Genomic DNA, 16942 nt, shown 5'->3' with positions numbered 1-16942 from the left:
TGAGCACTGAATTCATTTGTTTGCAAATCACTTTATCCATCCCCCAAGATGTGAGGAATGAATCCATTTTTCCTGGAACCTCTTTTCTCCTCAACCAAAAAGCTTGTTTCTGTGGTGGCTATTCATTAAACTGCCAAGTTGTCTACCATAATCGCTAACTTTAGCTGGCAGTGCTAATCCCAGCGAGGTGCCACTAGTTGTCATGACACCAGTAGCTCTTTACAATTTTGTTAATAGCTGAGTTTTGTGTTAAAAGTGAGCTATTAAGGGTTTAAGTGCTGAAATGGACTGCAGATGATTGAAATACAATGCAGGCTTTTCATGTCATGTTCAGGGGACGCACAAAGTGTCTCTGAGGGCTGCCACTGGCCTGTGGGCTGCACTTTGAGCAACTATTAATCATTGCTTGATAAACGGAGACAGGGTGATGAGATGGACCGTAAATTGTCCCTGTATGATTGCAAAGCCAATCTGATGTCAACTTGAAGGCGGTGGGGGTGCAGTTTCTCCTGACTGCTGAGATAGTCCATCTTGGATGCATTTAAACTGGAAATAAAAGCATGGTTTGACTCCTGGCCAGTGGAAAAGTCCTAATACTGTATGTAGGTTTCAGGGCATGGATGGGTTAATTATCAGTCTTTATTGTCTAGTACTTTTCAGATATGAACAAGGAAGACAGACACAAATAAAGTGAAAAAAAAAGAAACAAACCTGAGGGGGTACATCACTGGGTAGGGACACGAAATGTGATTGTTTCAGGGTTGGATGAGCTTCATCTTCCTCCAGCCTCATGGTGGACGCCCAGAGGGAATATTCAGCACTGCTCAGAAACCCATCTGACGTCGCACTGCCCTGCCGAACTACCACATTAGACACACACAAACTCAGAAACAGTCCAGTGTTCCTCCATCTCAATTTTATATGACCTAATTTCCCATCCACTTTATCACTCACTCAGGTTTTGAGGGTGGATGAGTGAGGCCCGCCCCTCAGAGTGGGACCGCCGACCCCTGACCGACCGCCTGCTGTTCTCCTGATGGTCAAACTGGCCACAGGTAATGTGCATCTTGTGCAGGGTGGGGTTGACCCCCTCGGGCAGCATGCGGGGACTGTTGGGGTACATGTGGAACCCATTTTTGTTGCCGATAATGGACTTGTCTACGCTGCGCTTGTTGCTCTGGCTCTGGTTGTAGGTCTGAGTAAAAAGGGTTAAAAGTTTGATGAAGCTGCTGTGTGGGGTTATGTGTATTTGGTTTTAATTTGAGGGCCCACAGCTCATTTTGTCTTGCTTTGTAGATGCAACTCAAACACTCACCTTCTCCTCGCGTCCCTCAGCCAGGATGACGACAATTCGTCCCTGCCGCTTACGTCCAGTGCGTCCCATTCGCTGCACCAGGCGGATGGGATTCTTCTGAGCATCGAAGCAAACAATGAGGTCCACCTCTCCGATATCCAGCCCCTCCTCCCCAACGCAGGTCGACACCAGTGTGTTGAAGCCTCCCTGACGGAACCTGCACACCACCTACAACACAAGTGGACGAAGCTTTGGTATTTTTATCTTTCCACTGTGTTGTCATCCTACACTCATGTGTCTACCCATCAGTGTGGTCATGTAGTAATGTTTTCTGTCAGATTACATGTATACTATAAAGCAACTGTCAGTGACTCTTCTCTCCTCCTCTCCTTTGGTGCTCGCCAGTGAAAGGGAAAGCCGACACAAATGAATGTCGGAGTAATCAAGCATCAAGATCTGTCCTTAAGTGTACGGATGACTTTGTTATTGTAAGCCGTCTTCATGGATCAGAATATGATCATAGCCCAGTACTGGATGAATTTGTCTATTGGTGTGACCTGTCTTTTCTCCACATTAATGTGTCTAAGACCAGTGAGATGTTTATTGATTTTCGGGGGAGGCCCTGCCTTCCTGCTTCTTGTGCACAAGTATCAGGGTGCTGTCGTAGATGACAAGTTGAATTTTGATGTGAACACAGACGGCATCTGTACAAAGGCAAACCAATGTCTATTCTAAGGAAGCTGAGGAGTTTCGATGTAGACAGGGCTATCATGAAATTGTTCTATTCTGCCTTTATTGAGTCTGTCGTCTGTTGGTTTGGTAATCTGAGCCTTAAAAACAAGAGCAAGTTGGAAAAAGTGGTCAGGTTGTGCTGTAAGATAACCAGTGTCTCAGTTATCATCCCCTCCATGTTGAGTTTCAGATGCTTCCATCAGGGCGGAGAATTGGCCTCCCTAAATGTAGCACTAAGTGTTACAGATCGTCCTTTGTCCCATCGCTTATCTTAACCAGCAGTGACCACTAACTGTCCATGACTTACCCCTGACAGTGTGTGATACTGGACTCTGTGTGTTATGTACTTATCTGTTTTGTTGTACTCATGACTACTGTCTGTATCTCAAATTACCCCTCTGGGACATTTAAGTTTCACCTTACCTCACCTTACCAGATTCACTCTTGTTTCTAAACAAGCTTTGTCAGCTTGGCATTTCACCTCGCTATATTTGCATTTTTTTTTATACACTGTGCCTGTGTGTTTTTCATAGCTTGCATTTGGATGCGTGCTGCTACTACCTGGTTACTACCTTTTCAAAAAGTCCCAACTAGAGGTCGACCACTTTAGTGGTTTGGCTGATTAATCAGTGCTCACAGGATGTTTTGGAAACTTTCGTTATCGGAAGAACTACACCAGTCACACCCTGACGTAGCCTACGTCAATGACTGATGCTGAAAGGGGAGGGCTGTGGTAAATGGAGCAAAAAGGAGCTTGATCAGTAGGTGCAGCTCCAGAGAGAGCAGGTCCATTCTGCTATGTAAGTGTGTTGTTCTTCATTTTAAGATATATTTACATTAGTTTTGTGGCTGTGCTGCAACAGCGGGTCCAGCGCTAGAGTTAAAGTCAGTGACTTCATGCCTGAGTGAATACCGTCACTTCCTATTTCAAATTAAAAGCCTCCCTTTTAGAATTCAAAGCCCAACATAGTAGGTTTTGACCTAGTCTTGTATGAATCACGGAGAAAGTATTTTGAGTATTTTAGGGTTGATGTCTTTCCTGTTCCAAACTATCATTACAATATCAGCACTTAAAAACCCACTATCAGTCAACATTTTTTAGACAAATCCTGCACAGTATACCTTTAAGGCTCTGGTCTATTTTTAGCATGTTTACAGGACACAATGCACATTTACATTCAAGCACCTTTCCTGCATTATTTATTTAGAGGAAATGGCACAGACTGTCTGCAGAGACACTTCAACGCTAGGCAAACAGCAGTGAAGTTAATGCAACAGCAGTCATGTTTGTTTTGCCACAGATGTTCACAGCCACAAAATTAGCTTGGTATAGGATTTAATAAGTTGTCTCTGAGAATTTTACCACCATATCATGTTTTTATGTTTCTTAATTTACTATATATGCCACTCCTTACTGTAAATCTGCCCTTAATTTAAAAAAGAAAAGTCACTCTACCTCCAGTTGTTCCTTTTGAGTGAAGCCTTTGACTCCCTTCCCTGCTGACGCTTGACCCATGAAGGTCATGACCCTTATCAGCGGAGCATGGCGATTCAACATTGCTGCGATCTCCTGTACGCTTTCACGGAACGATGAAAAGATCATCACGCGCGTGCTTACTTCATGAGGACCTGGGCGTCAGTGAGACAGAAGAGAAACAAGCCGATTAAAAATTCCTTCAGTAACCATGAGCCAATTTCATATGCCTGTTTGATTCAGATGCTGGAATGCTTTGTTCTGTGATCCTCTCCATATTTAATATGCCAAGTGCAAACATTCGCTCTTCTAAAATTATGTGGGTTGAATTAAGCTGCAGTAAATATTATCTTACTATGTAATGGCGAAAACTCTGTCTGTCTGTGTGTGTGTCTGATCCACGTTTTTCTCTTCACTGACTTGGTCAGTCCATGTCAAATTTGGTACAGTGGTAGAGGGGTCATGGGAGGATGCGAATGAAGCAATATTACATCAATTGGCCAAAGGGGGGCGCTATAGCAACCGAGTGAAATTGCAAACTTTGAATGAGCATATCTCATGCCCCATATGTCATAGAAACATGAAACTTTGCACAGAGATGCCTCTCCTCATGAGGAACAAATTTGCCCCAGAACCCATAACTTCTGGTTATATAGATTTTCCGCCATTTTGAATTTTTTGAAAAACACTTAAAATCGATCTCTCTAAACTTTTCATGTGTAAATTTTACTATGTTTTCTTATGTTTGCGAACAATATAAAAGGTAACAAGTAGAAGTGTAATTTTTCATACTTCCGCTGTTATTATTTTGTTTGTTTGTTTCTTTCTTTCTTTCTTTTGTCCTTATTTGTGATCCAACTTATGAAAGAGTGACTTTGAGACTGTAAAAGACAAGTAAAGACAAAAAGATTGCATCAAATAATAAAGATGTCTGTCTTGATGATGAATCTAATGGCAATTGACTTGAGCCTGTTTTTTTTTCTTTGTTGGCCTGTTCCCCTTCAGCACTTACATTTATTATGATATATAAGTGTCAAAACAGGTGTAAAGTATCTGTTATAGTCTTTTGTAAATTCTCTGGCTGCCAAGTGAAGGCATAACAATAAATAATAAAAGCCATAGACATGTACACAGAATCACTGTTTACCAGAGAGAACAAAAACTACTCAGAGCATTTTGCTAAAAGGTAACTCAACATAAGCCTTAAGCCTTCATTTTCCCAGGAGGTATTAACCAGTGGCAGAGAAAATGCCAGTGAAAGCAAGGCTATAAGGAACCAATCTAAACACTGATGGTGTCATTATTCTATTACCATTGCATTGTGCAATCATTTACTTCATATCCTCACGATTTAAGCATGGCAACAAGGTTCAACAGCTTTAACCTTGAGCTAGCTGCTCTCTCTTTGCTGTAGTTAGGATGACAAGAGAATTATAGATTTCAGCTCAGAACAGTTATTGCACATATGAGTCACAGTATAAGTCACCCTTATTTTCCGCTGAGCTCTCAGCCCATCGTCTGAAGTGCTGCAGCACCACCTCCTCCAGTTTCTCCAGTTTGGGGTGACTGTAAACAAACGGTTCATCTGGACCTAGAGGTGTTAATCATAGTGGATGTTAGTCAGATAGACACTGTGTGTTTCTTGCTATATTTAAAGTACCTGCTGCACAAACCATATCAAGAACATTCAAATGAATCATGGAACCACCTAATATTAAACTGCACTGAAATGTAATTACCATGCTAAAAGATGTGCAATTGATTGACTGATTGATAAGAAAAGCTCATAAATGTGACAGTTATGGTATGTATGAGTGCTCAGGTACCAGCAGACGGCTTCACAAACATTGCCTCCATCTCATGGTAAAGGTCCATCAAAGTAGGAGTCCTCTGCAGCTCACTTTTGGCCCTGGGCATCTCTAAACCAAACAAAACACAGACACACACACAGGGGCACAGATCAAACCGGGGTATGAACTCTTGTTGTGTCTGTGGATAAAGTGCCTGGAGGTAAGGTGACTGACCTCTGGATCCGTCCATGATCCCCTGGATGTAGAAGAAAAGTGACCGGAGCCCCATCTGCATCAGCAGCTCGTAGCCGTGGTACAGGCTGATGCAAAGGGCAAAGATGCCCTCCAGCATTCCCTGCTGAGGTCCCTGCAGAGAGCAGGAGTGAGTGCATGAAATCATTGTGAGACACTGGTTAGAGTGTGATTTAAAAAGCCTTGAAAATGATTACATTGCTTTTATTTTATTTTTTTCAAAATGATTGTAATTTGCAGTGTAGACCCTGTATTTATCTTGATTCTAAAACATGCTCTAACACTTTGATGCTTATCCCGAATATCTAAACTTGGAGAGAAAATCCATCGATTTCATTCAAGTACATAAAGTACAGCACAAATCTAATATTTCTAAACCGTCTAGACCTCATTGTGTGATTGATTTCCGACAGTCTTGGGCACATAATGACTAAATTTTATCAATAAATTATATTAGCTAGTGCGTATAGAAACCACATACCATTTTCAGTTTTCTTCCATACATTGCAGTTTTCCTCATGCTTATTTGATAACGAGATGGGCGTGTTGGACTAGTTGAAAAGCCTATTCCCCTGATTAAACACTGCACTCCTGAAACATTATTATCTCTTGTTTTCATCAAGGACCATGACTTTTTTCTACAAACTGATTGGAGGTTAAAGGCACACTATCTGGGATTTATCTGCACAGACTCTGCACTCTGCCTGTATTTTCTTATTTTATGTTGTGTTCTGGACGTTCCTAAGCACAGCACACAGTTAAGGTCAAAAATTGCGGACACAGTGCTAAAAAAACCCAACACAAATACCTTTAAGGAAAAGTATAAAGCATTAAGTTTTTTCACACCTTTTTAATTACTTAACTAACAATATTATTTACTGATATTTGCATTAAATCTGGAACTCTCTCCCCCACGACATTCGCAATATTGGCTCCCTTTCCACTTTTAAATCCTGTCTGAAAACACACCTTTTCAAGCTGGCGTATTTGGTCGGATTTAAAGGTGACACACATATATTGAGCACTGATGATGATTTCATACCTAATATTTCTAATTATGATTTTTGTCTAGTCATTTTATTAACTTTTATTGTATACTATGGAATATATCTTTTTTATTTTATGATCTATGGATACATTGCTGCTTGCTTTTCTTGTGTCTTGTAAGGTGTCCTTGAGTGTTTTGAAAGGTGCCTATAAATAAAATGCATTATTATTATCATTCATTATTATTATTGACTTGTCTGACAACCTCTTTAGAGCTGCAACAATTATTAATTACTCAATATGTTGATCAATAGAAAATTAATTGACAACTATTTTGATTATTTGACTATTCTTGGCCTGGGCTGGAATTGAACCAGGGTCACTGTGGCAAGGACTCAGCCCTAAAACATGGAGCACCCACTCTACCAGGTGAGCTACAGGGGTGCCCCATTTTTGTGATTTGTTAATAGAGAAAAACATTTGCTGGTTTTATGCTTCTTAAATGTGAGGAATTGATGCTTTTCTTTGTCATACATGAAAATAAACTGACTAGCTTTGATTTTTCTACTGTTGATCACATGAAACATACCGTTTAAAGAAGCCACCTTGAGCTCTAGGAAATTAGATGACATATTTCACTATTTTCTGACATTTAAATTACTAAAGGGATAATCCATAATGAAAAAAAAATCGTTAGCTGCAGCCCAAAACCTCTTATTACACTTTGTCAGTTTCAGGGCTCCATGCATCTTACAAAGCTGTACCTATAATTCTGAATGACTGTGTATCATTTCATGTAAAACTGTATCCTATAGCACACAGTATATGATGTAATAGCACTAAAAGATTCATAGAGCAGAGTACGTGCCGTGATGCACGGTGGTGGGTTCTTGCGGAACTGATCCCTGGCGAGGATAATCTGGTATTTGCTGAGAGTCCGCAAGTCTTTGTGTGCCATCACCCGATTCTGGACCAGACGAGACATGAATTTCTCCAGCACCTGGCAGGGAGAATAACATATGTTGTTCATGGATAATAGACCATTTTCTGTGTTCAGGGGTAACGCATCAGACTGACTAGGAAGCACCCCGCTGACACACAGCTGAAAAGTGCATAGACACACAAATGCCCTCTATGACCACTTTGAGACATACAGGTGTGACCTCTATGGGTAAACAGACTTCCTACTTCAACAAGAAACACATAATAACACTAAAATGTTTTGGATTCATTCTTCCTCCTGCCCTCATTTTTTTATAATGGGAGGGGAGATGGAAGCAGTTTGTCAGACGGACAGCTTTAACAATATCCATTCATCCTCACGGCTGCAGATAATGGGAGGCTGGGTCATTACAATTTCAATTTCAGCTTTGTGGAACGGCTGCTCTAGAAACCGAACAGGATAAAAGGTTTCTCTGAAAGGAGGAGTGGGCTGCCCTTCAGAATCAATTGGTAAAAAAAGAAAGAGCGATTTTGTAACAGATGATAAGCAATTCAGTTGTTTTGATTAGTAAATGGTATTTGTGTTGTGAAGGGGAAACAAAGCTTAATTACAACATGAGCATATATAACACGTGTAGGTAGGCCAGATGATGTAAGGAAGCCTGCATTCATAGAAATGAATGAAAAATTACTGATAGTTTTGTAATTATATAGGTTATATTTTAAAAGTACCATATATATTATGTGTACTAAACTGTATATTTTAGTACATGTGGGCCCCCTATTGCATCCGACACAAAGCGGCATACGACCCAGGAGAAGTGTCATTGCTAGTTTCTGATGCAGTTGTCATTTTCATAGTCAGTGCCCATGTCCGGTGAGTCACAAATGTAATTGCGCCCATCTGTGCCCCCATGGGTGTGTAGGTCTTGAAATAAGGTGTAGTCAGGTGCATTGTGGGCGTATTGCTATTTTGAGGCAGCAGAAAGCAATTGCGCCATTTACCAACGAAAATGAATTATTTAGGTAGTAAATTGCACCTACGTAAGCAGGTTCACAACATACATACACCCTGCTTGTTACACACACAGGAAGGTGGAGATGAGTTATGGGTGGGTGAAACAATTCATCATTAATGAGGAAAATATTAATTACATTTTCTAAAATGTGAACGTAGCAGAGAGCAGAGCAGAGCTGCTGTACGATAGACTATTAATAGAGACCTGTGCATTTACACACGAGGAGCAGCGTAACTTCATTGATATTCCAGAGGCTAAAAGTTGAGCTCTGTTTTCTTTGTCAAGTTTAGAACTACAGTTTTTAATTTGCTGCTTAAATGTCCAAAGATATTTGCTGCTCTTATTGTGTTACTCTCAGCTTCTCTGGTTTTCCAATGCACCAGGTGCAGGCCCACCTGGCTTTCAAAGGCAATGAGAGATGACTCACCTGTGATTAACAACGGGATTGAATACAACCTCTTTGCCCCATGCACCTGACTCTGCGGCCAGATTATACGCCATTTAACTCGCAGAACTTGAGTTGGACAAGCACTAAATGCATTTGCACCATGCACTATAGATTGTTGAAATAGTGCTCATTGACTCATATATTCTATATGTCATATGATATTTAAAAACACCTTGACAGCCACCACTTGGACAACGAAGGATCATAATTTAACATAATAGAACAGAGAGCACAGTATACTTTAACATGCACAAATATATTACATATTAAATTATTTAAAAAAAAACAACCTTGACATATATTTTTTCTTATTAAATGGTTGATTCATTTTGTTTGGCAATCATTGCAATCCACAAAATAGAAACAACCCAAAAACTTCACAACTGCATGTGATGTAAAAAATAAGAAATAAACTTAGAAAATCAAAGTAATAAAAAGCCAGTCACTCTGGTCCGTAAGAGGTTTAAGAGAGCGGAATGTGATTCCAGTTTATATCAGAGAACGAAAGACTAAGGGCACATTCACACCAGGATGGTCCGGGGGACTCGGTTTGGGGTGGGGAATGCTCAAAAATTCCACACCTTCATTTGGTTCAATTCACTTTCGCACTGCACTTTTTAAAGCGGACCAAACTGCCTGGACAATGCCACACAGTTACAACAGCTGCTCGTTTGGGGGCAGTATTGCCCAAAATGACCACTGACCAGGAAGAAAAAAAGCACAAGGAAGAAGAAAACCCTGCTCATCGATTGGCCAGGACCGAAAACGGAAATCCATCCCCTTCAGCTGGCTTGGTCACCGAGCGAACCACACCAGGCTTCACTTGCAAGTGAGCCGAGACCCCCAGTTTTCAAGCGGACCAGAGTCGGAATGAGCGTTCACACCACTCTTAACGAACCAAACTAACCATGGAAGCGGACCAGGGTTCATTTGAAACAGACCAAATAGCACCAGTGTGAATGCGCCCTTACAGATTTTTCAGTAATCAATTAAAACAATTGATGAATAACACATACACGTGTAGGCGCTAAACTCTTTTCTCCTGCTGCTAATAATAATATGTCCTGCCAGTGTTGCAATGTTGCTCCATAAGGAAATATGTCACTGCTGCCTCTAGTGCTTTTAAAAGTTCTATGTCCCTTTAGATTGCATCAACTTCGCCTCATGTTTTAGCACTGAATCACACTTTTGATGATCATTGTTGATGTGTTCAAAGAAGTCTTTTAAACTGTATGGTAAATGGTAAATGGATCTGCACTTGTATAGCGCCTTCTAGTCATCTGACCACTCACTCATTCACACAAACATTCACACACTGGTGGCCAAGGCTACCATACAAGGTGCCACCTGCTACTCAGTTTTTCAACACACTCACACACTGATGGAACAGCCATCGGGAGCAATCTGGGGTTCAAGGATACTTCGACATGCAGACTAAACTAAACTAAACTAAACTAGAAATAAATGGATTACTTGCAGAAAAAGTATTTTATGGTTACTATTCCATCTCCCCATGAGCCAGCAGTGGTAGAAGTAGCTGCATTTATGCTAATATTCTATTATATTCTATTATATGTTCATACCCCAAGAGTCACACAGAAAAACCAAGTAACACAGTAAACATCAAACAGAGCAGAATAGACAACCTACTTTCCGTGTTATGTGAAAACATTCTTAAATTAAGCTTTCCTCTTGAAGTGGAAACAGAGCCATTCACCATTTCTGCTAAACCTCAACCGGCTTCTCTAAGGTGAAACAGGGGTGTGCACTACGGAGCTTATATGAAGACAAAAGCAAAGGGTTAAATACCAACCCTTAATTCCCCTGACCTTTCAGAAAACATCAACAGCTATATCACCTAGACCTAAACAAGAAAGCATAAGGAGGTCAGCCCATCTGGTCAGTATTGTGCTTCATCACATATGATATGGTCCAAACTTGAAAACAGATCACGTAACGGGCGATTGCTAAAGACGATTTGTTGAGAGAATGAGGAACCAACTAAAGCCTGGTCAAAAAACAAACCCAAATTACCTATAATGATACAATGTCAGTAAGTAATACGAAGATATTATGGATGTACTGTAAGTTTCTTTATCAGTGAAGCTGTTTGTTTACAAGATGATTCAATCATAGTTGCATAGTTGACGAGATGAAGGAAGTCTGATTGCATAATTCAGGTCTAATGTAGCAGCGGGTATAGGAAAAAGATAGACCAGATGGGATGGGAAATACTGTAGGCTCTTCTATGGATGGTGACGTAAGAGGATCAGAAAAAGGAGAGAAACTCCAGTTAAATCAGACCATAGGTGATAAGGCTAGCAGCCTACCCCAAACTTATCTGTAACCATCAACAACAGATGCTGCTAGCGAGGAATGATCAGATTTTAAGATTGTGGCATCATAGTTGTGTAAGATTCTGCCATGACCTAAAAGTCTGCACCGAAGGGTTTACATGTCATGTGAACTGAGAAATGCCTTCTTCTTTATGTTGACTATTTTAGTGTCTTGAAAGTGTCTGAAATAAAATCTGCATTCAAATGGAATGTGTGAGCTTGTGTTTACGACATGGAAAGTTGTGAACACAAACTCATGAACTCAAAGCCCTCAGGCAATTTCAACTTTCAAGGTCATGAATACCACAGCAGGGTGGTATTCATATGGACTCTACTCGTGAACTGGGTAAACACAACCCCATTTGAACACATCAAAGATGTGTTAAGGCCGTTACCTACGCCGCAAGAACAGAGAAGTTTGTTCTCTCTCACAGGAAAACAATGACATCATTCTTTTCTTGCAGCTCTGGTTTGGGAGTTCTTGCAGCTTGTTCTCAACACATCATTTGGGCAGAACTTTTTTCTTGTGTGGTGTCTGAGAACAATTGTGTGATTGGTCAGACATTTGAAGCGGGCGTGGTTAATGCAGAAAAGCGCCTGTGATGTATGTGGCAGTGGGAGGGGCCTATGAGGACTTCCCAGGAGTTCTGCACTTGAGTTTCTTATGAAGTATGAAATGTCCTGGCCAGAGAGAACTTTGTTCTTGTTCTTGCCACCTCGAGAAAAAGAACAAATGGGGCGTCGGTAGCATAGTGGATGGTGCCGGCGCCCCATGTGTAGAGGTGATGCCTCGCTGCAGCGGTTGCGAGTTAGCATGTTATCATCTTGACAAAATATAGCTTAGACTGATGGCTGTACTCAAAACTGCCTACATATTATTATCATTATATATTTTAAAGGGACCATGCACAGTTCAAAACACAAATGTTACCATTGATGCACCATATCAAATTATAGCTTTGAGCTAATTTGCATCTGCGGTCCCTCGGCAGGTCAGAAAAATTCGAAAAATGTGTATTCTAAAGCCTGACCAGGGACAAAGACTGCAAATTAGCTGAAGCTAGACGTCTTAAATGCATCACATTTTCCCAAGTTTTTGTGGCAATGTTGTATGTATCATCCCTGTTAAATAAACATTAAAATAAAAATAAATATACCATCAATATATGCAGTATGCAGTACCAACTACATAATGCGTTCATCTGTAATGTGCAGTATAAAGCTGTTAAATTGATTTCTTTTGGCTAGGGCTGAGCCAAGCACTCAGGTGAAACGAGTATCCGGTACAATCCTAATTTGAGTAGCTGTGTTTGATCTCTCACTCTTGTGATCAAAACTGCTCAATCCTGACATTGTTCTGTAAATAGTTTTCTCTATATAAATATAGCAACTTCTAAAGAATTTCAGGCTTAAAATACTTAAAACAACTTCTGGTTCGGTCCCACCCATTTCCAGTTTAAGCCACACCCACTTCTGTCTAAAACCCCACCTATTCTGAGTACAGATACTGATAACGATAATTTGGTTGGTTGAACAGACACAGACACAGATACAGATACAGATACAGATAATGGTGTACACTCTCATCCCTACCTTTTGCAGTATGCTAGGCTCAGCCTGCTTCTGGTTTTGGAAAGCGGAAGTAAACAACAGCACAGCTAAAAGCAAACCATTGCTACTGTAAAGCGTAAGTTTGCCTAGACATATATACGTAGACGCCGCATCGAGTGGGTTTGCCCACGGCTCAGCACTCGATGCAGCGTCTATGTATATATGTCTATGTAAGTTTGTAAGTGTGCCAGCTGTGTCTTGCCCCTGCTCTGTCCTTAATAACAAAAAATATAGCTTAATGTTAGATTTACATTCTATCATGTGGTTTTCTTGGTGACAGCTCACTATGGTTGCTGATATTTAACATTAGCTTAGCAAGTTCCATCCAACACTTTTATTTTCTGTTGTACTGTATAATAATTAGTCTTTAATCGTCCTGTTAATGTATCTATGAGTTAAAGAAACTGACTTGAATTTTGAATCAATGAGTTGTATGAGGTCTTCTACAGTGTCTACTGTATATGTACGTATGTGTGTGGTGTTGCTTGTCAGAGAGAGGCAGACAGCTTTGAGAAACAGGCCCACAAGCTGTTTACAATCCCCAACTCTCCCTGTCTCACTCTCTCTCTAGTTAATTGACAGGTGGAGCTCAATGAGGCAATGTGTACGCAGCGGTCAGGTTCAGATTATGACATTACTCAGCACCAGATTAGTGAGGTCGCTGTGTTTGTCTGGGTGGAATGTGGAGTGAAATGACAGAAAGTGCACAAAGAAAAATTGTTCAGCTGCAATGTCACTGTAACTGGAGCTTGTTGCCTGCACTCTGATACTTTAAGATAAAGCTGCAACTAAGGATTAAATTATTATTATATTCTCCATTATATGACATGACTGTTTTGTCTATAAAATATCAGATAATAGTGATAAAATGTGCTCATCACACTATCGTAAAGCAGTGGTTCCCAGCTGGTCCAGCCACGGGGGCCAGATTTCACCATAGACGTTAGTTGGAGGTCCCACAGTTTAATATATTCAGCATCACACTAGTTTGCTGTCTCTGTCAAGTAGCTGTCTGTTATTCACACACTCTACAGCAGGAAACAGCACTTAACTAATGTGTCATGTTTTTTACAAACATGACACATTAGTCACTTGCAGTCCATTCAGAATTGACCCATAAAGTTAGAAACATCTGAAAAGCTTGAATCATTAAGTGTTTGGCATTTTTGCTTGAAACTGTACTTAAATTATTAATCTATCATCAAAATAGATACTAATTATTTTTCTCCACTATCCTTCACCTTGCATGATGTTGGGGCTTACCCCACTTTGCTTATATACTTATCAGCATAAACCACCGCACACTGAACTGAATTACTGTGATTTTATTAAGAGCGAACAGCGCGTTTCGCTCATGGCTTCTTCAGGTTCACTCAACAGAATCACATGAGCACTCACATGTCTGCTAAATAAAATCAAAAATAAAATAAAACCACAGTAATTTAGTTCAGTGTGCGGTAGTTTATAATGATGATTTTAAAGATTTTTTTGGGGGGGGGCCATTTTGCCTTTAATCGATAGGACAGTTGAGCGTGAAAGCGGGAGAGAAAGAGGGAGTGACATGCAGCAAAGGGCCACAGGCTGGAGTCGAACCTGGGCCGCTGCGGCAACAGCCTTGTATATGGGGTGCCTGCTCTACCTATAAGCCACCGACGCCCCTATATTGATGATTTTATCTGAGATGTTCCCGCGACTGAGTTATGGATCAGCTTTGCAAACTATGAAAGTTCTCTATTAAAGTTTACATCTCATTTAGTGTTGGATGGGAGTGAATCTGCCTGAGTGACATGACAAACAAGATATTTGGATTAAAAAACGTGGATAAATAATTCATAATGGGAGAGGAAAGTCTGAGAAAGGAAACAGAAGAGGAATGAGATTATTCTTTAAATGAAAATGACTCAATTACCACCTTCTTGCTATGTCTTGTATGTAATTGGGATGAAAGGATAATTGGTGACAAAACTATGTATTTTAAACTTACTTTTATCTGCCCATCATACCTGGCATTGTACTGTATATAGTATAGAAGTCAGATTTTGTGAAAAACGGATGAATGAATGACTGAAAGACTTAATTTTGAACCAAAAATAGAAAAAAACATAATAAAAAAACAAACAAGACAAAGATTACAGAATCCGAAAAGGGGTAGGTAGAAGTAAAACATATATGTCCCTACCCCTTTCTTACATTTATTCTTTTAACCCATATTATTTCAACACATTCCCACAATTATTTTCAACTAACACACAACTATCCCCAGTCTGTTTACCACCCAACACCCAGATAGATTGATAGGAAGCAGAGAGGAGTGTTGCTTTAATTTTTCCAGTTTTCCTGGAGATAAAGAGAAAGAGTTTAGGTAGGTGAAAGGAGGAGGTGAAGGAAATGAAAGGCAAAAGAAAACCCCCAACAAAACCATAAAATGAGGGTCTGACATTTCATTTTGGCCGTGATCACGTGCTAATACTAACAACAGTGGTGTTTTACAATTGAAAAGATGAACATACATTACATTTTAAATAGCTTAATGTCACATTGATGAGGTCAGGCAGGCTGGAATAAATGAATCCAGTGTAAAGGTCTCATAGAAATAGTAAAACAAACATGAGGTCAGTGTTAGATTTGGATTATTCCCAAGGCCAGTAAGATTATTAAAAAGAGAAGAGGAGAGGATGGAGAGGAGAGGACGTGTGCCAAATGACAACATCGTTGATAGCAGCCTCACAGAGCATGCTCAGCAGGGGCCAGCAGATGATTGGTTCAAGGACATGGAGCTAAGTGACGTGGTGAATCGCTGAAAAAGCCAGTCTGTAGGCAGCTATTAATAACAAAACCTACACTAAGCTGAATTTTCACCCCCGCATGTCAGCAATGGGATGGACTTAATGGAATGTATGTGTGTGTGTGTGTGTGTGTGTGTGTGTGTGTGTGTGTGTGTGTGTGTGTGTGTGTGTGTGTGTGTGTGTGTGTGTAGGAGGGTGTGTGTCTGGTGTACATGGTAGTCTTCAGTTAGTCAGGACCATTTAGTAGAGCACTGTAGAATGTGTATGTGTGTGTGTGTGTGTCTGCATGCGTGTGTTTACATGGAGACTCCCCCACAGACTATGGAGGAGAGGATTACATAATGTGCTCTCTACGTGCCTGTCGAAGGGTGCAACATGGTGGTTGGTTGTTGCAGCGACACAGATCAGAGGAAATCCCGCTTAGTCTGTCCTGAGTTCAAGTTTGTTTATTATCCCCACAGGAGGACGTTTTTGTTTACCATCTGCCACAATAAAAGACACATTATTTAAATAACGCAACATGAAAAAAGATTTAAAATGTTTTATCAACCATCTTTTTCTGCCGCCTGATGCTTGTATCCACCACAGTGTGTTGTATATGTTGCCATGGTTCTGCATTTCCTCTCCTGTCACATTTAAGAGGACAATCAAGGCTGTCAGGCAGCCACGTGTGTACACGCACACACACACTCTCACTCTCTGCTGCCCTCTCCCACCAGGTGTCCCGCTGTTAAGACATTCATCAATTTCTTAAAGGGTCAGGATGCAAATAATCACGTGTGCGTGCAAGCAGGTGTCACTGTTACAAACAGGATGTTACATATAAATGAGCTAAAGCTGTCACTGTGACCCAAACAGGACCAAATACCTTTCATCACAAGGTGAGTACACAGTGGCAAGTAGCAGTTAATTACTTTTATTAAGTGTGTAGTCATAGATTTATGTCATATTGATGTAATGCAACATAAAGTTTAAATAAATTTTTGTTTTATAAAAAGCCCTATTTCAAAATGTTATATACGCTACTATATATCACACTAGAAAAGGCAATGCAGCTTTCTTTGTATACCACATTTCATACACCAGAGCAATTCAAAGTGCTTTACATTGTAATAAAATATATAGCATAATAAAGGATACAGATTTACAATAAAAGAGAAGATATCAAAGGTAAAATCAATTACTAAATTGTTTTTTTAATTAAAAAACACCACAAAAATAGCAAATATGCAGACAAGAGGTACAAATATAAAAAATATATTTAAAATTAT

The 16942-nt window shown here is 40.2% G+C and overlaps 1 protein-coding gene across 1 annotated transcript in view; it reads right to left on the bottom strand.

The window, feature by feature from the left end:
• Positions 1-16942, bottom strand: part of fancm (FA complementation group M) — a 68963-nt gene that overhangs the window by 25938 nt on the left and 26083 nt on the right. Inside the window, exons 5-12 of the mRNA XM_049595400.1 lie at positions 7398-7529; positions 5525-5657; positions 5327-5419; positions 4987-5091; positions 3483-3655; positions 1316-1522; positions 955-1195; positions 712-860 (exon numbers count right to left, since the gene is read on the bottom strand). Of these exons, the coding sequence (XP_049451357.1) occupies positions 712-860; positions 955-1195; positions 1316-1522; positions 3483-3655; positions 4987-5091; positions 5327-5419; positions 5525-5657; positions 7398-7529 (1233 nt within the window). The remainder of the gene's footprint in view (positions 1-711; positions 861-954; positions 1196-1315; positions 1523-3482; positions 3656-4986; positions 5092-5326; positions 5420-5524; positions 5658-7397; positions 7530-16942) is intronic.

The sequence above is a fragment of the Epinephelus fuscoguttatus genome, linkage group LG14, assembly GCF_011397635.1.
Source record: "Epinephelus fuscoguttatus linkage group LG14, E.fuscoguttatus.final_Chr_v1".
Lineage (NCBI taxonomy): Eukaryota > Metazoa > Chordata > Actinopteri > Perciformes > Serranidae > Epinephelus > Epinephelus fuscoguttatus.
Note: the sequence above shows the minus strand (reverse complement) of the source record. Positions and strands in the feature narration are given on the sequence as shown.